Source organism: Amblyomma mixtum, chromosome 8, assembly GCF_055824585.1.
Source record: "Amblyomma mixtum isolate Tamu chromosome 8, ASM5582458v1, whole genome shotgun sequence".
Taxonomy (NCBI): domain Eukaryota; kingdom Metazoa; phylum Arthropoda; class Arachnida; order Ixodida; family Ixodidae; genus Amblyomma; species Amblyomma mixtum.
In genome coordinates this window covers 73,470,130-73,491,803 of record NC_143019.1, presented here as the reverse complement: position 1 = coordinate 73,491,803, position 21,674 = coordinate 73,470,130, and the positions used below count along the sequence as shown (strand labels likewise).

The 21,674-nt window shown below is 49.2% G+C and overlaps 1 protein-coding gene across 2 annotated transcripts in view; it reads left to right on the top strand.

The window, feature by feature from the left end:
- The window catches only part of LOC149333007 (uncharacterized), a 68,355-nt gene that overhangs the window by 36,554 nt on the left and 10,127 nt on the right, over window positions 1-21,674 (top strand). Inside the window, exon 7 of one of the 2 annotated variants that reach the window (XM_089555953.1) lies at window positions 8,394-8,539. The exons of the other annotated variant lie outside the window; for it this stretch is intronic. Within the exon in view, the coding sequence (XP_089412079.1) occupies window positions 8,394-8,429 (36 nt within the window). The 3' untranslated portion in view covers window positions 8,430-8,539. Of the gene's footprint in view, window positions 1-8,393; window positions 8,540-21,674 lie in introns of those variants that run through there. 2 annotated transcript variants of the gene reach the window in all.

The window sequence follows — 21,674 nt, the reverse complement described above, 5'->3', positions numbered from 1 at the left end:
ATGATAGTGGGCGATTTTAACGCGCCCTGTCTCATGTGGGGTGGTGGTGGTGAAAAACATTTATAATGCAATAAATATTTACAGAGAGGTGATTGGGGTAGGCCCTATTGGCCCTTTCCCCTAACAATACTAGGTGGAGCCCCTATTCCGGGGCCCCATTGGCAAGCAACGCCGCCCGCGTCCGGTGAACCAAGGCCTTGGTTCATGTGGGGTTATTGCAAGGAAGAGACGCGTGGTCGTAAGTTGGCGGAACTTATATCTACGCTGGGCATCACTCTTCTAACCGACCCGGTCCACCCAACACGTGTAGGGAACTCCGTCACTCGGGACACCTGCCCCGACCTTACCCTCGTGAAACACATCCAACACGCAGAGTGGATCAACACCGAGGACACCCTCGGTAGCGACCACTGCATATTGAACACTGTCATTTACACTCGGCCCTTACGTCGGCCCCTTGCGCAAGCCAAACTTCCCGACTGGAACGCTTTCCGCCAGGCCCTCCCAGTAACTTCTCTCATGGAACAGGACTACTCCACTTGGGCACACGGACTCATGCAAACACTCCGTTCACAAGAAAAGCATATCCAGCTTACGGAGCGTGCACCTGACGTGGATAACCACCTAAGACACCTCTGGGAAGCTCGCCGCAGCCTCACTAAGCGATGGCGGCGGCAGAAACACAACCGTAAACTCCGCGCTCGCATCTCTGACCTCACCCATCAAGCTGCCGAGTATGCTGCCCAGCTCGCAGACACTAACTGGGTAGATCGATGCAACAGCGCAGCAAGACAGATGTCCAGCCGCAACACTTGGCGGCTCTTCAGGAGTCTCATAGACCCCACACAAACACGCTCGGAGACCCAGAAACACATCAATCGCGCAAAACACAACTTTCAAGGAAACACGAAGCAGCTAGCGAACACCTTGCGCTCACAATACCTCAATCAGGATCAAGACCCGCGCGGGCAGGATTATTCGTATGCAGGCTGCGATAATCCGGAACTGGATAAACTTTTCCAGCTTCACGACCTTCGCGCGGCTCTTGCCAAAATGCGCAGGGGGACGGCGCCCGGGAGGGATAAGGTCACAGTCAAATTACTGGCGAACCTTCCTGATCGGGCATACGAAACCCTACTCGAATATATTAACGCCATTTGGACCGGGGACACTTCGTTGCCACCGGATTGGAAGACATCATTGGTAACCTTTATCCCAAAGGCGGGGAAACCGGTAAACACAGACAACCTCCGGCCCATCTCCCTCACTTCATGCGTAGGAAAACTGATGGAAACGATGGTCCGTGACCGCCTCTCAGAATATCTCGAGAGCAAGAGCTCCTTTGCCGACACCATGTTCGGTTTCCGACCCAGTAAGTCCGCACAAGACATCCTCTTACAGCTTCATCACGAGGTTCTCGAACCCATAGAACACCCACACAACGACAAAATAGTCCTAGCACTCGATCTCAAGGGTGCGTTTGACAATGTAAAACACGGCGTCATACTAAAGCACCTTAGCAAGACCAACTGTGGTCCTCGTACATTCAATTACATCAAAGATTTCTTAACAGACCGATTGGCCTATATACGTATACAAGAGACCGAGTACGGCCCGTTTGAGATGGGAACGCGGGGCACGCCACAAGGCGCTGTGTTGTCCCCGCTTCTCTTTAACATTGCTATGATGTACCTCCCGGCACAGCTGGCGGCTGTCGGCGGTGTTCAGCATGCGCTGTACGCCGATGACATCACCATCTGGGCCACTACGGGAAACATAGGAGAGATGGAGGAATGCCTGCAAGCAGCGGCGAGCATAGTTGACCACTATGCCACGTACTGCGGCCTCCAGTGCTCCCCGTCCAAGTCTGAATTTGTGCATATTCGATCTTCTCCGAAATGCAAAATCTCCGTTCAGCTTTCTCTCGCAAGCGGCCCCATCCGTGAAGCGAAGGAGCTACGAACACTCGGTCTCTTCATTAATTAATATCGTAAGGCAGACACAACTCTTGCCAAACTCCGCAAAGTCGGCGACTAGGTGGGCCGAATGGTTCGCCGCGTTTCCAACAAGCGAGGAGGGTTGCGAAGTATACGGATGCGATGCGGCTCGCGCATGCCTTCGTAACTAGTCGAGTACTGTACTCGACTCCTTACCTCCGCTTACGGAAACATGACGAAGATCACTTGGAGATTGTACTCCGCAAAATTTTCAAGAGAGCCCTCGACCTCCCGATATCCACTTCCAACGCGCGACTCCTCGCGTTGGGGGTGGTGAACACCTATCGAGAACTCCGCGAGGCGCATCTCGTTAACCAATACACGCGTCTCGCCCAGACCGTGTCCGGTCGCCGCCTCTTGGACCGGTTACATATCAGACATGATCACCATACCATGGAACGGGTTCGAGTGCCAGAACTGTGGAGAAGCGCCCTCTACGTTCGACCCCTTCCGACTAAGATGAACAAGGAGGACCATAATGGCCGGCGCCAGGCGCGGGCGAATGCCCTGCACCGCCACTATGGCTCAAAGAAACACGTCTTCTACGTCGACATTGCAGGCCCCTACCGCTCCAGGGGGGAATGGTACACGGCTGCAGTCATACACGAGGGAAAACAGGTGGACGGCCTCTCGTTCAGAGCGCCCAACTCAACGCATGCGGAGGAGGGGGCGATCACCCTCGCAGCCTCCCATCCCGACTCTAAATTCATCCTCACAGACTCTCGCGGAGCCTGTCGTAACTTTGAGTTCGGTTGGATCACTCCACTCGCTCACCAAATTTTACACCGCAGTACTCGCGACGGCGATCCAACTCATCGCTCAATCATATGGGTCCCCGGCCACCAAGGCATGCCAGGTAACGAAGCCGCACATGAGGCAGCCCGCGCACTCACTCACCGGGCACCAGGCGTCCCTTGGGAGGAGCTTAACCCAGATCACAGCCCTCTCCTTTCTTTTAAAGAAATTACTGAGCACTATCGTGCCGAACACCGGCGATTTCCCAGTTCCTATGAATGGACTGGGTAAAGCTGGCGAACGAATTCTCCTCAGGCTTTTTACAAACACCCTGCTGTGCCCGGCGGTTCTCAAGCACTTTAATCCTTCTTTTGACGGCCGCTGCTCATTCTGTGGGGAGGTGGCCGACACCTTCCACATGGTTTGGGCATGCAGAAGAAATCCTTCTCTCCCCCCAATCACCCCTTCCCCTACCCGAGAGGACTGGGAGGCGGCCCTGCTCAGCTGCCAGGAACTATCGGCCCAGCAGGCCCTGGTTCGGCGGACTTGTGTAGCGGTCTCGACCAACGGGATCCCGGAATGAGGGACTCCGCCTATAGTATTGTAAGGGGTGAGACCCATTAGGGGCCTCTCCCCGAGCACCTCTCTGTAAATAACTACATAAATGCTCTTCACCACCACCGCGCCGAACGGGTGGTGGCGTTTCGTGGACTCCCTGGCAGCGATACAACACGCTGTCGCGTTCCACTCCTAAAGGCAAAGATTAAGCGTCATTAACTGACAGTTAATTAATGCACCAACAGAATGTGAAGTGAACTATCGCTTAGCAGAATGCAGCACGCAGGCTTTCGCTTTTCACCACTTTAGCCGCTAAAGTTCCTCGTAATTTTTGAAACTGCACGTGAGTGTGTTCGGATATTATACTGCTTGCTCACAATATTGAACAATATCCTGCGCTTGAAAAGCATATGCATTCGAGGCCACATGTAATGAGCCAGACGGTTAATTGTGCGGATTGAATTCGTTGTATGCGAGGTGCGTAGAAAGTGGACCTCTCGTTCTGTAGCCAGAAATGCCAGGTCCAACGAAATTGCCTTTTAACACACTATATCACATAGCAGCAGGAATTTCTACTTTCGATCGCTATATATGGGCCAGTATATCGACCATCGAAGTGCCCCCCCCCCCCCCCCCCCCCCCAGGACAGCCATTTGCATAAAGGTTGGGGACCACCCGTTTAACTCAAAATGTTCCAACTGGTGTCAAATCACTTGGCATGTTCCTGGGAATAAAATTACTGATTGCGATGAAGAGCAAAATGTGTGTGGGATTCGCAACGACGACCTTTATCCGCCGCCAAAACCATGCATTCCTACCTTCAAGACAGCCATTAGGGCCGAACCATTTGTTGCGGGGAGGGGGGGATTCCGGATGGTGCCAAACGATTCGTCGCGTCGCGATGTATACGTTTATAAAATTTCTGGCAACTCTGTCTGAGGATGTGTTAGCTGCAAGCACTCCAAGCATCCGAAAAGTCAGAGCTAACCAGGCGGTTCACGGCGGCGACGAATGCTTCGGTTATAGCTTCGGCGCCAGCTGCACGCGCCATTGTTTCGTGTACGTATGAAATAGTTTTGTTTACACAGTTATATGTGTTGTGTTGTGCTGGGTTTAGCGGCACATAGGCAGCTAAGGCCAACATGCGTCAAGCACATGTTTACATAAATATGTATTTCAACTTCAACTTGTATCAGTTACTCTATTTCCCTGTTTCGGGGTGACAAAATATTGCAAGAGAAATTTCACTCCCCCCCCGCTCGACATGTACCGCATTTCGCTATTGGGAAGGGGGTCACCATAATCTGAAGGAATCGCTGCAAATTTCTGATGTCGTCCGGAATATATTTTGAGTGGCGACCCCTCGCACTCGGTCGCTTGGCGGTGTCTTTGCGTCTGCAGTGATACAGTCACTGAAAAATTATCCAATGATTCTATGCAGTGAGGCTCAGCCCACATTGGGGACCACCGAACAGCCCTCCGAGACAGAAAGTTGACCGTATAATTTTTTTGCGACCCAAAGAAGCAGTTAATCACGAGACGAAATTATAAGCTCAATATTTTTGATACCTCTGGTTTGTTGATAGAGTCAAACAAAAAAAAAATCGGTGGGGGCTTAGCTTTGATTAAGCCTGGTAGGCTGCGAAATCAGGTGTTTTATACTGCATATGCAGCGCCTCTAGTGGGAAGAGCGCGGAGCGCCGTGCCATGCGGCCGCCGTTACCCGACGAGCCGAGTTGGCAGACCGTCTCTCGCTCCTGGTATGACGTCACGCTGTGACGTCACTAGGCATGGCATGACGTCGGGGGTCATTCTAAAGGTCAAACGTGCCAAGTGGCCGGCGCTACGCGAAAGGCCGTTCTTGGTAGTAGTATTGCTTTCGCAATAAAAAATGGCTGAGCCTTAGCTAAGGTTAAGCCTAGTCAGATGCAAAGCATATTGATGGCTAGGCTTGGTAATACATGGGACACCTGGCCGCCTCGTAAGTGCCCGGAGAGCGAGGCAAGCTCAGCTTTATACCGCTGCTGTAGCGTCACGTGGTCAGCCGCCGCGCCTCTGATGTCGAGCCTCCACCGCCGCGGCCGACCGCGCGAGCCGGCAGCCCATCTCACCTCTGCTGTGACGTCATGTTGTCACGTGGTGTCACGTGGTCACGCTAAAGGTCAATGGTAGCTCCACCGCCGCGCTCGACGGGCTGTGGTGTAATTCTAGTAATATGCTTCGCATAAAAATTGGCTGCGGCTCAACTACATTTGAACCTGGTTAGAGAGCGAAGGCTGGCGTCTGTAACGTTGAGTGCGTAAAGCTCTGCGGCCTATTGCTCCAGTGCCGCGTGTCTGCCACGCCACAACGTTGTCAATGGCAACGCGTGCAGCACACATCTGTGCCTACCGCCACGCAGCTTAAAGCACGACTGAGGGCTCCACTGTCTCAGGGCGTCAATTATGCGCCTTTACTTTGCCTTCGAAGCTCCCGATCTTTATCGTTTCGTGACTAAGGTGTGCACTGCGCCATGGGGCCACTTATGCACCTTTCCTTTCCTTAGAGGCCCGTGTACGTACGATGTCAAAATCCCCGCCATATGGTGTCATACGATTTAATGTTTTGCGCAGTATAAACGTACTAATTACGCTGGGATTCGAACCGGCGACCGATAATCGGGTGCTGCGTATCATGCGCGGTTCCGATGTCCACTAAGACAAGTGAGACCGCGTCATTTCCTTTTCTCAAAAAAACAATTTACGATTTGTCCAACGGGCAAGGCGTCGCGCCGAACGGGCGATGGGGTGTTCCTTGGACTCTTTGGCAGCGCTGTAAGACGCTTCGCGTTCCACTCTTGAAGGCGAAGCTTAAGCGTCCTCCAAATTTTTCTCTTTCTCCTTCCCCTCCCACCTTCCCCGTTTCCCTCACGGAGCGGTTGGGGTGTCCACCAAGAAATGAAGCAGTGGCTCCATTCGCGTTCCTCAAAAACCACAATTTATACATCCCCAGGTGGTCGAAATTATTGCGGAGACCTCCCACTACGGCACCTCTTTTTCTCTTTCACTCCCACCTTCCTCCCTTCCCTCACGGCGCGGTTGAGGTGTCCACCTTTTCCTTCCCTCGAAAACCAAAATGGGGTGTTAAAAGTGCCCACCTTAAAGTGAAAAAGCTCCTGCCCCCTTTCCGTTTTCAAAAAAAAAAAAGAAAGCAACCAAAGCCACCATGTGGTACTTCCGCAGGGCCGCCGCGGTGGCTCAGTGGCTATGGTGCTCGGCTGCTGGCCCGAAAGACGCGAGTTCGATCCCGGCCGCGGCGGCTGAATTTCTTTGGAGGAGAAATTCGAGGCCCGTGTACTGTGCGATGTCAGTGCACGTTAAAGAACCCCAGGTGGTCGAAATTTCCGGAGCCCTCCACTACGGCGTCTCTCATAGCCTTAGTCGCTTTGGGACGTTAAACCCCATAAACCAACCAAACCGTACTTCCGCAGCTGCCATGTGAACGAAGTAAGCAGATTTTCTAGACCACAGCGCAAAATGAGGTCTGCTTGTGTTAAAAGCATGCTGTATTGGCTCAGTCACCAGAATGCCTCCCATAAAAGTCGTTAAAAAAAAAATGTAACGTATTTTTTGGTGCGCATTTGAAATCCGCTTCTGGTGCTATGTCTGGGGTTCCATATACGAACATTCCAGTTAGCTTCCTTACATGGTGGGTTCGTGTGCAGCGTTGATAAGAGCAGAGTTTTCTAGCCGGCGTAGTCGCTTCGGCGGACGCGTTATGGAGACGCGCGTCTCGGCACGCAGAATTTTTGTGATTGTTGCGGTTAATAGAGGACGCCGCGGGCCGTGAGTGTATGGAGGATTGACGTCCCGAAGCGACTCAGGCTGTGTGGGACGCCGTAACAGAAATTTTGACCACCCAGGGTTCTTTAACGTGCACTGACAGTACACGGGCCTAGCCAGTGGCCCACTGTTGTCATCTTCTGTTTCAAGGCGAAAGCCTTTAATGGCTTACTGTCCTGACCAAGACGATAGCAAATTTGTCCGCGTTTCATATTGGTCGAAATCGTCGTGACGGCACTGCGCGCGAATTTTGACGGGTGTCCACCGAAATATGTGAGACATTTACTGCGCAATTTCCTTTCCTCAAATACAATTTTCGACTGGTGTCGACAGAGATATGTGAGAAAGTTACGGCGTGATTTCCTTTCCTCAAATACAATTTTCATTTTCTTCATTACGGCCCCCTCTTTCTTCTTTCACCTTCACTTCCTGCCTTCCTGTACGGTGCGGTTCAGGTGTCACCCCACCCGAGAGGACTGGGAGGCGACCCTGTCCGGTTGCTGCACCCTCGAGGCCCAAAGGGCCTTAACGCAGCGCGCCCGGGCTGCGGCAAACACCAATGGGGTACCTGACTAGGCATCCCACCTAGTGGTTGTAAGGGCGTGACCCTTCAAGTCACGAACCCCAACACCTCTCCCTATGGTTTAATAAATGTCTTCACCACCACCACCCACCGACATGACAGAGAATTACAGCGCCATTTCCTGTCCTCAAAAAGCGTTGCGTTCAAAGGGCAAGGCATCGCGCTGAACGGGTGGTGGCGTTCCGTGGACTCCCTGGCAGCGCTACGCTGTCGCGTTCCACTCCTAAAGGCGAAGCTTAAGCGTCATTAATTGGCAGTTAATTAATGCCCCAACAGAATGTGCAGTGAACAATCGCGTAGCAGAATGCAGAACTCAGGCTTTCGCTTTCACCACTTTAGCCGCTAAAGTTCCTCGTAATTTTTTAATGTTGTACTCAACTATAGTTGGTTTTTAAGAGTGCTCGGTTTTAAGAATATGCGTGACAATTCAGGTTCTTTAACGGCATACATCTCGGGTTTCTTTCTGCGCTCTTTAATCCGAATTCATTATATCAAACAAGCACAAACACACGAATGGAAGAAGCCCAATGGCTGGCTCTCCTCGCAAATTCGTTATCAGAAATGAAACAATTACAGGCCCTTCGAATGGCCTGGCATTTCACGGAAAATTTTTGAACTTGACAACTGGTGCGTCTGTTTTTATATCATTCAGCTGAGTGCCCTTGACCTAACCTTGAGGCTCTTTTTTCCCGATTACAGTACACAGGCCTGACCCAATCACCTGTGCCGAAGTAGGGAGCAACAAGCCTGCCCTTCAACGGTGCGACACCTCGCAGGGCACGCCCCTTACGTCCTGCGAAATAGGGAACGTCTCTGGTTACGGAAATAAACAGATACTGACTGTACGTGTGGCTCCGAGTTTCAGAGAATTCACCCCTGCCCAGAAGAATTATGGGAACACTTTGCCAATCTAAAGAGCGGCAAGGCGAAAGCCTTTGGCCTGACCGACTGCGATTCTAGCCTACATTTGTACGGCGACACATTAGGAGGGAGGTTGCGCGCAACAGACTCGCTTAACAGCCGCGGGGCGTCTCACACAAGGGAGGCACGCGCGCGCAGGTGGCGCCACCAGCGCGCGCGCCGTTACCATGACGACCTCTGATGTGACGTCGACACATTTGCTTGTTTTGTTTTTTCGCTATAATTAATGAACTAATCACTGTACAGTCATCAAACTAGTCGTCAGGATTACGTTTGTCCCCTCTATCTGATGCTGCCATTCGTTTTCTCCTGTCCTGATTAGTTGCCGCGTTATTCGTGGAAGACAGCGTTATACCGGACGTGGTGGTGGTGAAAAGCATTTATTTAGTAATTTACCGAGAGGTGCTCAGGGAGAGGCCACTAATGGGTCTCACCCCTTACAATACTAGGCGGAGTCCCTCATTCCGGGATCCCGTTGGCCATGACCGCTACACAAGTCCTCCGAACCAGGGCCTGTTGGGCCGATAGTTCCTGGCAGCTGAGCAGGGCCGCCTCCCATTCCTGAAATAAAGATTTAACTGCGCGAAAGGGTTAGGACACAAGGGAGACACATTCACGACACTTAGAAGCGCAGACTGACAACTTAATTTTTCAGGAATACGCAAGCCGTATTTAAGCGCTCTCTGTGACAAACCGGTACATTGCACAAGATAATTTCGAGATTATGCCATCTCCAAATTCAACACAAAAACATGAAAACACAATTGTATCTATCACTGGGCCGGCCCCTCCCTATCAAACAAGTGAAAAATGCGCAGCAACGCATACAAGGTTACTAAAAGTGAAACCAAACATGAAACAACTCACGACGAGATGAAGAATCGATTTTTCTAAAATCAACAATGCACAAATCTTTCTACAGCACTTGACGCTTGCGTCAGTCTAAAATACCGTGAAAAACAACAAAGTACCAGGTCGAAACCGAGAAGAACGCACCACCACAAGAAGGCGGCGTCAAAACAAATTAAACAGTGAACAACACTACGTCATAATCTACAAACCACAGAGAGCATTCGTGCATCATCTCAGAAGGCTTCGTCAAAACACGGTGAAAATTCGAGAAAAAGTAAAACTTAAAACACATTGATAAACCTAAGAGGATCCAAACTGAACTAAAACTACCAGAAAACTTTTAAACAAATTTTTAAACAAATTGAGATATTATCTCCCGGCGTCCATAAAGCGGCAAATATATTATTCATTAATACATTCCCGTTTAAGCTACTGTTCCCTTGTATGGTTAACGACGACACAAACAAATCGAGATTCCCTCTTTGCAATTCAAAAGCGGGCATTACGAGCTATTGGGAAAATACAGTTATTGCACAGCTGCCGGCCTTTGTTTAGGTCTTATGGAATACTAGAAATAAGTAAACTGCACACATACAAACTATGTCTGGAAATATTACGCCAGTACAAACTAGACAAAATAACCTTCGAAACCACCTATCACACTAAACTTAGCACATACGAACTTCGGAAACAATGTATGGAAACACCTCGTGTACGCACAAATTACGGTTTTCAGAGGTTAGGATGGCAAATTCCTGACTTAATTAATCAATACCCTATTATTCTGGATACTGTACGCAGCACTCCCTCTATACGTAAATACAAAATGCTAATTAAAGCAATGCTCATAAATGAACCTTAAAGGTGAAAACTGAACGTATACCTATCACTAGTGTATGTTTTGTAAATACTGCTATGGTCGAATTGTGTTTTGAAGTATGCTGTTTGTTTTTCCGCCGAAAGCCTGTGTTTTGTAAGGATGTCTTATGTATTGTGTAAAAAAATATTGAATGTGTGTTTCTATTATGTAATGCTCTTTCTTGGTTTTTGTAGCCTGTGGTGCCGCCTGTCATCCGGGTGGCGTGGCCTCGTCAGGCAAAGTATGCCTTTTGCCACGTCACCCTGGACAACCTTTTCGTTGTCTTAAATAAATTCTGAATGAAATGAAAAAACTTTTAAAAACCTCTAAGGCAGAACGAAAATAAAGAGTGTTTTCTATACATGAAGAAAAAAGCCCTAAAGAAAACCGATTCAGACCGGAAATTTTTCTCAAAGTTTCTTCCTGTCAAACCTCACAGAAGGTGACCAAAGACTTGCCAACAGGGCAACCTACACGAAACCATTCAAAAGAGAGAATTCTTCCGAGGTCAGGGATATAGACGTCTTGCTGACGCATGTGTCTGATGTGCCTATGTAAAAGGCTTCTGTAACTAATCTTTCCATTTATCTTTTGCCCTTGCCAAAAACCTTGTCCTTTCAAAACACGGTGCGCAGTCTTTCTTCTCGCATTTCTTGCAGTGATCAGCCAAGAATCCATCTGTTTTGTTGTTCACGTTCCGCCAGTGCTCTTGCGCTCTTTCGTTAAAACATCTTCCAGTCTGTCCAATGTATACTTTACCGCAACTCAGCGGAATGCTGTAAACCACCCCTGAAACACAATCAGTATACTTTTTTCATGGTTGATGACGCATTGGCTCTTCTTTTCCTTTTCTTGCATCTTTGGTTTGGTTTTTGGTTTTTGAGGTTTAACGTCCCAAAGCGACTAAGGCTATGAGAGACGCCGTAGTGGAGGGCTCCGGACTTGCATCTTTGCACACACCTTTGACAGTTTGCATGGGGCTGAAAACACTACATTGACGTCAAACTTCTTGGCAATTTTCTTCACATCATGTGACAGCCTGTGGATGTAGGGCATTACGTGGATCCTTTTCTTCTTTCCTTCTGGCAATTTTCTTCACATTATGTGACAGCCTGTGGATGTAGGGCATTACGTGGATCCTTTTCTTCTTTCCTCTTGGCAATTTTCTTCACATTATGTGACAGCCTGTCGATGTAGGGCATTACGTGGATCCTTTTGTTCTTTCCTTCTGGCAATTTTCTTCTCATTATGTGACAGCCTGTGGATGTAAGGCATTACGTGGATCCTTTTCTTCTTTCCTGCGGGTTCTTCCTTCTGGTTGCCTTTCTTTAGTTTTTGCAGCATACTTTCACACACGCTCGCAATGACATCCAGTGGGTAGCCAGCTGAGCGCAATCTTTGGAGCTGCCATTGAAAGCTATCATTAGCTCTGTGCTCGCACAATTTTTTCAAGGCTGATGAAATGGACATGGAAGTGATCCCTCTTGTTACTAACTCTGAACGGGCGCTGCTGTAAGGAAGCAGCGCTTTTTTCGTTCTATGCTTGAAGCACCAGCAAATCTTGTTTTCCGTGAAATGCAAGGAGAGGTCAAGAAATTGAAGGTGCTCATCTGTTGGCGTCTCACATGTGAACTTGAGGCCACAAGAAACTGAAGCAAAGGCGGCCAAGACATTGGGAGTGATATTGCTAAAGTTATCGCCTTCGAGTGCATTCAGGAATGCCAGATAGTCGTCAACATATCTGCACACATGTATTACGCCTACGTCTTCAAGCTGCTCCTGCAGGCGTCTGTCGAAGGAAGACAGGAAAATGTCGCTTAACACTGGTGCTATGCCAGAACCAATGCAGATGCCTACCTTTTGTATGTGGCCGTTGACTTGAGGTAAAAATTTAACAGTTCCAGGAATCTTCCCGTATCTAGGCCGGCTAAATTCTGGAATCTCACTTCCCTTGAAGCTCGATGCTGTCCCTGATGGCAGCGAACAGCCCCTCGTGTGGAATAGAATAATACATGTCTTCTATATCCACGGACAGGGCCGTAGTGCCACTTGGCAGCCCCGTTTCCAGCACTTCTATGACTTCTCTGGAACTCCGCACTAGAAAAGGATCGTTCACTACTAGCTTGTTCAAATGCTCTAGCAGGAATGTTCCAAGCAGTCTCTGCCAGCTGTTTTTGTCTGATACTATAAGACGAAAAGGGCATCCTTCTTTGTGCGTTTTCTCTGAAAAAAAAAAAAACTTCCAAACTTGCACTTTTCACCTCCTTCAGAGCTTTGCTCAAAGAGGGCAAATTCAAGTCCTTCGGGAGCCTCACTGCAGCACGCTTTTGTTTCTTGGGATCAACAGTTGTGGGATTGAAGTTTTTTAAGCACGAAATGCTTTTAGCTCCCGTTGTCGGCAGTGTGGTGACGTCACAGCGAGACCGAGAGCCATCATCTGGGCTCTCAAACGAGAACATCCGGGCACCGAACGAGACTTAAAGGGAGACTGAAGCACTTTTTTTGAAAATCGGGCTGGCAGCGGCGTCCTATAGTTTTCAATGCTGCATACTGGAATATCGCATCCAAATAAGGCAAAAACAAGCGCGAATTGCCTTTTTTTAGCCGAAATATGCGGCCTGTGCCGCGGGGCACGCCGTGCGGCGCGCCGCCGCCCGTGATTGGTCAAGAGAGGTCGTGACGTCACTTTGAGTACTGGAGAAGCTGCCGATGTGGATCCGGCGCTGCGTTGAATGCAGATCGCAGCTTTCCGTGTCGTTGTAAAAGCGAATACGGCGACTATTTTTCTTACTGACCTCCGAAGAAAAGGATACTACAGTTTGCTCATTCCACGTATCGCCTGAAACCAAAAAGACACAAGCAAAAAATTCTACGCCTAGCACAAGCGTACGCCAGCGTCAAAGACGCGATGCAGACCATGCGTAAAAGGTGCCAGCACAACCTCGGCTCGTATTCTCGGAAAGGAAGGGGTGCGAACAATATTCAAGTCAATTACCACCCGGACGCCTCCTGGCTCGCCCGGAAGAGCGTCATCCTAAAGAAAAGGCCCAAAGCACTGTGTACAAAAAATCCTGTTCTCAGTACCCGGCGTTGCAGGTTGGGGCAAGAAAGTATTTCAAGGAAACGATGAAGGAGCACAGAGTTGATGTCAAAATTAGCGAAGCGCAGTGGCCAAGCACTGCGAGGCATGTGACCACAGGATAGTGACGCAATCATTGTGCGCTGGAAACCAAGCCAAATACGCGCACAAGGCAGCTGCTTGGCGCGTTCAGCAGATGCCAGAAAATATTAATCGCTGCCTCGGAAACCTTCGCCCTTCCTAGATTTGCAGTTTAGGTTCAGTGAAGTAGTTGCCAACTACTATATGTGTGTTTAAAAGCCAAGCTAGCTGCAACTCGCCCGCTGCCACAACTTGATGAAGAAACCGAGTAAGGTTGCGGTGTTTTTTTTGCAAAATCTCCGTTGCCATTCATTTCTCTCATAAATTTGCATCCGAAATCAACGTCGAACGCTTTCATTTTAATCGCTTAGCCACGATTAAACGAGATGCCGCATATGAAGAGCTTCGATGCTTGCTTGCTTTCCTTGTTTTCCTTGTTGCTTGTTTTCCTCTGCTCTTCTATCTCTCCTCTATCTGCACGTGGCAGCGGTGGTGGCTTGGCTCGAGCCAGTAGCAGGCCCGTGCAATTTCCTTTCATCCTTCTCTCAGTCACAACAACAACAACATTGCTTTCCTTTATTGTGCTTTGCTCTGCTTGCTTGCTTGTACACGTCGAACCGAGTATAAAATCACTAACCGAGCCTTGCACGTCTCAGGCGGTCTGGTCGCACCTAAGCTGAGGAAAGCGACACATTCTTAAGCCTCTATAAGGTTTCTTCAGGGGCTAAGTGAGCATGTTTCTACTTTAAAAAGAGCTAGGCGCTTCTTCGGAATGGTGACATATGCCTCTCATGCGCGAGAAAATCGAAGGAACTGTGTCATGGTTCAGCCGCGCCTTTTCGACAGAAATCTTCAGAGGTCCCATTAGGGACAAGCTCTGCATGTAACCGCTCTTACGAAAGTGCTTCGAGCAGAGTAGGCTTGCTTTGGTCAGCTTGAATTCTTCGTCACAGCATCGAGCGCTTGCGCTGCGAGCTTATGATCTTGCGAAAAGCAGTGGAAGACGACACAGTCTCGGCCGTATTTGTTCATGGACACGAACGCAGAGTAGTACCTCGTGTTGAATCTGATTCTCAAGGTCGGCTGACACGCTTTGTACGTCACAACGCACGCAGCACGAGAAAAAACGCGCGCTGAAAGCTCGTCGGGCGCGCCGAAGTATCCCCGGCTCCTCAACGTGACGTCACGTTGGCCGACATGGACGAGGTTTCCCTCTCCGCTGTTCTCCTCTCCTACTCTCGCGCGGGAGATTTGAACATCGCGTTTTATGCGAAGCATACTAAAATAGCCCAACCCAGCTCCTCGAGCGCGGCGGTGTCGTTACCATTGACCTTTCGTGACCTCCATGTCATACCACGTGATGCGTGACGTCACAGCAGATGAAAAACGGGGGCCCAACTCGCGCCGTCGCGCGAGGCGTCGTGACCAAGGATGACCACGTGGTGCGTGACGTCACAGCAGATGAGAAACGGGGGCCCAGCTCGCGCCGTAGCGCGAGCCGTCGCGACCAAGGAGGACCACGTGATGCGTGACGTAACGACATAGGAGAAACGGGGCCCCAGCTCGCGCCGTCGCGCGAGGCGTCGCGACCAATGTGTTTCCTGCTTCTGCCGCTAGGTGCGCTGTAGTGAACACGTGATGCTGGAGCGGCGGTATACAAGGGGGTGCGCCTGCCTCTGCTAGGCGTACACGGGATAGAGATGCCTCCTGGAGACAGGGCTGCTCGTTGGAATGAGAAGCAAAAGTTGCGGCGTGCTACAGAGACTGACGAAGAGCGTGAAGAACGTCTAGCCAAGCGGCGTGCTCGATATGCAACTCGGCGACAATATGCTTCGCATCTGACTAGGCTTAACCTAAGCTAAGCCTCAGCCATTTTTTAATTGGTGATTGCACCACTATTTTAGCCAAAACCGAAAAAATAATTTCATAGACGTGATCAGCAATGACACGACTTCAAAATCCTAAAAAAATACTGATTAGAAAACCGCCTCAGTATCCCTTCAACAAGATTTAACGAGACTCTCTAAGCCTTCCTACGCGACCGGCATGCAAGCGCCGGTTGGTCTCCAAACGAGTCACAAAAATAACTGCTGCCAGTGCCTTCTCAATGTTTATCAAGATATCAGTCGAGCTGTGCGTGTGATAATGCACGGAGTTATAATTTCCGAATTCTAATAACGCGTGCAAAAAGCACATACATGCCACAATATTTAAGCATGAAATGCTTTACGGTGCGGTTCGGGTGTCCACCGCGATGACAGAGAATTACTGCTCCATTTCATGAATAGTTTCTTCCCGCGTACTATACACGAATGGAATTCTATACCTGTCGAGGTATTGCAGTCACAAAACTTAGCAGAAGAGCTGGAAAAACATCTTTCTTCTATAAACTAACTGAAACAAAAGCAGTGTTCGCAATCTGCTATGTTTTCCTAACTTCTTCACTCTGTCATGTCTTTTTTTTTTTTTCAAAAAATAAACAGTTCTGTTGTTTTGCGTGAAAACTGCCCGCTGTTTGTTATTTCACATGTGCCGCTCTTCATGTTTTGTTAGTTATTGTGGTGGTGTCAGAATGTATTGATTGAGTAACACTGCTACACCCAGCATTATTTTTCGTTAGTATTTTTTTTGTTTTTTTGCATTGTCACACTCTACTGTATTGCCCCTCCTGCTAGGGCCAGTTTATTGGCCTGCAGTATCAATAAATAAATAAATAAATAAATAAATAAATAAATAACCAACATCCAGGGTGGACCAATATTCTGTACGCAAGATGGAAGCCGCAGAGGATACTGAAAGCGAGTATACCAGGAGAACTGCGTTGAGAGATTACTTAGCCAAGTTAGCAAATATGTCACTTTTATCGAGAAAAGGGCTTCGAAACTGCAGAAATTTAAGAGTGGCATTTACTGTAGCTAAGCCCGTCTAGGATTCTGCTAGCTGCACCTGGTCAAGTGAATTGATGGAATTTCATAAATAGGGCAGCAATGACCGGTTGCTCTGAAGCGTTAGAAAACGTATTTTCACCTGCGTTGGTTTCAATTCCCCCCTAGATGCTGGGAGAATTGTTTTTCTGCCGGGTACCATTCGGACAAAAAATGGCTGTGGCTTAGCTTGGTTAAGCCCGGTATTTGCGAAAGCAAAATTCAGGGGGGCACTTTGCTGACCTAAAGTGCGGTGAGGCGAAAGCCTTAAGCACAGTGTTGCTGCTTGGGTCACTGATGTGTGTTAAGTTGTTAAGCTTCGCCTCTAAGAGCGGAACGCGACAGCGTCTTGCAACGCTGCCAGGGAGTCCGTAGAACGCCATCACCCGTTCGGTTCTACGCCTTGCTCGTCGGTAAATTGGTTTTTGAGGAAAGGAAATATATCAGTCTCGCATATCTCGGTGGACACCTAAACCTTGCCGTAACGGGAAGGGAGAAAGATGGGAGTGAACGAAGACACCGTATTCACTAGACGCGCCTTTGTTCATTCCAAACGATCGAGCTGGCATGGCGGAGTGGTAGCGTGCTCGTCTCGCACTCTGGAGACCGGGGTTCGGTTCCCAAACCCAACCCATTTCCTACTCGGTTTTATTTATTTATGTGGTCTGACTAGAAAGGTTAATTAGGCTAATTGGTTAAGTAACCAATTAACTAAACTCAGTCCCACTTACTTGGAGCATCACTATACGACCCCTTTAATTGGTTGCATGGTTAGTAGCCGAAGTACAATTGGCCCCGTTTGAAATTCGCGCACTGTGACGTCACGACCATTTCGACCAATAGTACTCCTGAAATAGGTGGGAAGCTGTGCAGCAAGTCCGCCACCGCACGAGAATGCGAAGCCTTGCTTCGCTTCTCGTACTGCACAGTCTGCCTGCATGAAGTGTGCAGTAACTACAGACGGGCATGGAAATCACAAGCTTTCAAGGTTATTCTCGCTCTTTCTGAATGGTGAGGCCGCCACATCACAAGGCGTGAAGAATGATCAGAGCGTATGGTGGCGCCATCTGTTGATAAACATTGTAACAAAGCGGCGCCCAATTGTCGGACCAAGCAATTTTGTTTTCGTTAGTTTTCTGTGACAGTACGTGGAGCACTTGGAGGTTTCCAAGTCATAAATTTTGCATAACACCACCAGTGTTGTGTGAGCATGCGAACAGGGGATATGAAGTCGGATATCATTTGCAATTTTATCAGGAAAACAGTTTTTTTTTTGTGCAAAAAAAAAGAACTGGTAGCGCTTCTGAAGAGTAATTCAGCTAAACTCGCTTCTATAGCAAATCTGCAGGCAATTAATGAGCTTACAAACTAATTACCAACCTTCAAAAGCACTTTTTAAACACCCTGGTTATGGTTGCACATGAGCAGATGAGGCCCAATCCAGCCACTCGTGGAAAAACATTTTATTTGCGCCTATAAATGCAAGATTTACAATGACAAAGTGCATTAAGGCAAATGCTTGCACCTGAGGATGACAATGTTTGACTAATTTGATCCCACACATACTTTCCGCTTCATCTCAATATGTAATTTTATCCTCAGGAACATGCATAGTCATTTGACACCAATTAAAACATTCTGCGTCAAACGGGTGGCCCCCAAATTTTATGCAAATGGTGGTCCTGGTGGGGGTCCCACTTCGATGGCCGCTACACTGGCATAGAAACGCATAGAAAGCATAAGTATCAATTGAGGCGCTACGCTTACACTGTTGCAATGTGAATTAGTGTGGTCATGTGGTGGCTTTCTAACGCGATAGCGTTAGGAAGCCACCACATGACCACACTAATTCACGTAGCAACAGTGGAAGCGTAGCGCCTCAATTGATACTTATGCTTTCTATGCGTTTCTATGCCAGTGTAGCGGCCATCGAAGTGGGACCCCCACCAGGACCACCATTTGCATAAAATTTGGGGGCCACCTGTTTGACGCAGAATGTTTTAATTGGTATTAAATGACTATGCATGTTCCTGAGGATAAAATTACATGTTCAGATGAAGCGGAAAGTATGTGTGGGATTCGCAACGACGACCTTTCCGCCCCCAAAACCGTGCATTCCGAGGACCTTCAAGATGGCCATTACGGCCGAACCGTTCGTCGCAGGGGGTTACAGTGAGCTTACACTATACAGTGGGGTTAGAGTATACAGTGGGCTTGGAGATAAGAATAATGAAATGAAATTACACTCATATACAATGAAGGCTTGCAGAGCGTGTTTTGAAATTCATACATATATCAACAGTGAGGCGTTGTATTGTCATTGTGAAGCATACATACGGGAATCATGTAGACACATTAATTATTCTAATACGGTATAGAGCGAGCGGGCCCATGCATTGCGAATACATTCGAAACACATGTTGACATGAGGGAACGGGTAAAGACCGCTAAAAAAGAGTAGAGTTGCCTCCACCTCCGGCACACCGGCATGATCTTCCGGAAAACGTGAGAAAGTAAGCTGCGTACAGGGTAAGCTAATAAGAGGTAGTGCGCGTTTTTCATTCTTAAGTATTATTTTTTTTCAGTCAACAGCGTCCCGCGTGCAGTTCCGCGCAGGATTTTATTCCACCCTTCCTGAAATTTCATAAAATATGAAGTAATAGCTCGCAGCGCAATTTCAGGCACCGAAAAGATCCACCGTGAGCCGCGGTGGTTCTTGTGTCCGTCCGTTTTCAAAGCTATTTGCACGGAACTAAAGAGAGACGCGCCTCAGCAGTCGGGAAGAGCGGACGTGTCTCACGTCGGCTCCGCCGAATTTAATGTTCCTTTCCCGAAGCATTTGCCGAAGCGCTACAACACCATCTGGCTACACTTCCAGAACAACGAGGAGGCCACCCACCCTTGTTCAGGTGGGACCATTTTCTCAAATCCTTCGAGAATTTGAAGACTAAGAGGATCGCGCGAGTTGCTAAGCCTAACAGTTAGTTCACGACTCAGCTGCCCGCCGCGGCTCCGCGGGCAAACTCTGCCGCAAACCATGACGACCGTGATGGGATACGACACGGAGGGGATGCAGATCGTCACCAAGCCACAGGCGAAAACCCCAGTTTTCGACAAGGTTACGGAGGCGATTATCCAACGCAACATAGAAGAGTGGGAACGCGCATCAGCCCGTGACAACCACTTGGCACGGCAGAAAGGTCGAACGCCAGATGGACGCGTCACCGCAGCAGGGGATACCCCGCTGCAGCAGACGCCCCGCACGCAAGTCAAGCGTTGGAAGCCTCCTCCGCAGCCGCGTCTGGACAAGCAAGATGCAGTGATCATAATCAAACCTAACGGAACGCTGGATCTCAGCAAATTCAGGGGAAGCAATGCGGTCGGAAACGCCTTGCACATTGCAGCTGGCGTCGACAAAGGCAAGCCGAGCTCAGCGTTTGGCCCATATAAGAACAGAACATCATCGTCGTCGGGGTACGAGACGCCCAAGTAATCAGAAAGATCCTGGCAATTCAAGAAATTCAGCATGGGGACAAGGCACACGCAGTGTACTCCTACCTCCGCCCCTCCGACGACACTTGCAAAGGAGTAATACAAGTGGACCCGAGGGTTTCCGACGAAGACATCACGAAAGCGCTTCGCTCCCCGCACATTCCAATTCAAAATACATAATCACCGACTCGCGAGGGGCCTGTCGGAACGTCGAACAAGGCTGCACTCCCTTCCTAGCCTATCGAATATACCAAAATTGCATACGGGATACGGACCCCGCACACCGTTACCTCATATGGGCCCCTGCTCATCAGGGGTTGGCAGGAAACGAGGCAGCAGACGCAGCCGCCCGCGCGCTCTCTCACCGGGCTGTTATCTCCTCCCCACCTGATCAGGAACCCGATTTTAATCCGGTCTATACGTTCAAAAATAGATAGCCATCGCCTTTACCCTAGCCCCTGTAAAGGCCTCAAGAAGGCGGATGAGCGGCTCCTTCTCCGCCTCTTCACCAATACATTGCTGTGCCCGGCAGCCCTAAAACATTTCGACCCCTCCTTTAGTGGCAACTGCCCGCACTGTAGTGCGGTGTCTTCGGACACCTATCACATGGTGTGGGCCTGCCCCTCAAACCCGGCCATTCCCCCCATCCCCAACCCAACCCGGGAGGACTGGGAGGCGACCCTGCTCGGCTGCCATGACTTACAGGCCCAACAAGCCTTAGTCGGGCGCGCCCGGGCGGCGGCTACCGCCACTGGGGTCCCAAACTAGGGACCTCCACCTAGTGTTTGTAAGGATCGGTCCCTTACGGGCTGATCCAAACACCGCCTGTCCGTTCTAAATAAATGTTTTCACCACCACCCACCCCCGGACGCACCAGTGGTGAGCGTGAGGAAATTAGGTTCCTCCAATGTGGTGGCCATCACGTTTGAAGAAAGAAAGGTTCCGTTTCACGTCTTCTACTAAGGTGAAGCGGTTCCTGTACGCCTATACAAGAAAACAACGCCAGCCTGCGCACTGTGCGGGAAACTTGGACACCGGGCGGATGTTTGCCCTTGCCCTTCGAAGTAAAGATGTCCGCAGTGCGGTCAGCAAGATGTTCCAGAATCCCACGACTGCCAACCCAAGTGCACGGTCTGTGAAGGTCCACATCTTATGGGGTCGAATCAATGCAAGTACAAGTACCGAACATCACAAACAACCAAGCCCAAGACAGGACAAGTCAACCACCGGTCAACATCCAGGCTTCTCAACCGGTCCGGCAGCAGAGGCCCATCGAGCAGCGGGGACAGACTGACCCTTTTATTGTAAACTCTCAAGAAATGAAATAAAATAAACAAAAAAATTGGAGAGGAAGCCCGCACCCAACCAGAGGTTATCGCAGGCGATCCAATTAAACATAAAAGAAAAGGGGCCAGCGCCCAAGAGAAAATTTAAGAAAATCAATTACAAGAGAGGAAAAAAAAGCACAAACGATGGTTGGGGAAAAGTGATTTTTAAAGGGGCACCGCGATGATTTTCTCAGTACCAGTTGATATCATTAAATAGATTCGTCATACTTTCCAGAGACCAGAGCAAAAAGAATTATTGAAATCGGAGCATGCAAACGAAAGTTATTCCACTCTGAAAATTCGAAATGAAAAGCTCAGACGAAAACTCACTTCACTCGCCCATTTCACTCACCCAGTACCGAGATTGGGCGCTACCAATCAGAACCGCGCCTAGCGCACACGCAGCGGAAGCGTGCATGCAGTTGTTGCTTTGTTGGGGCTGTA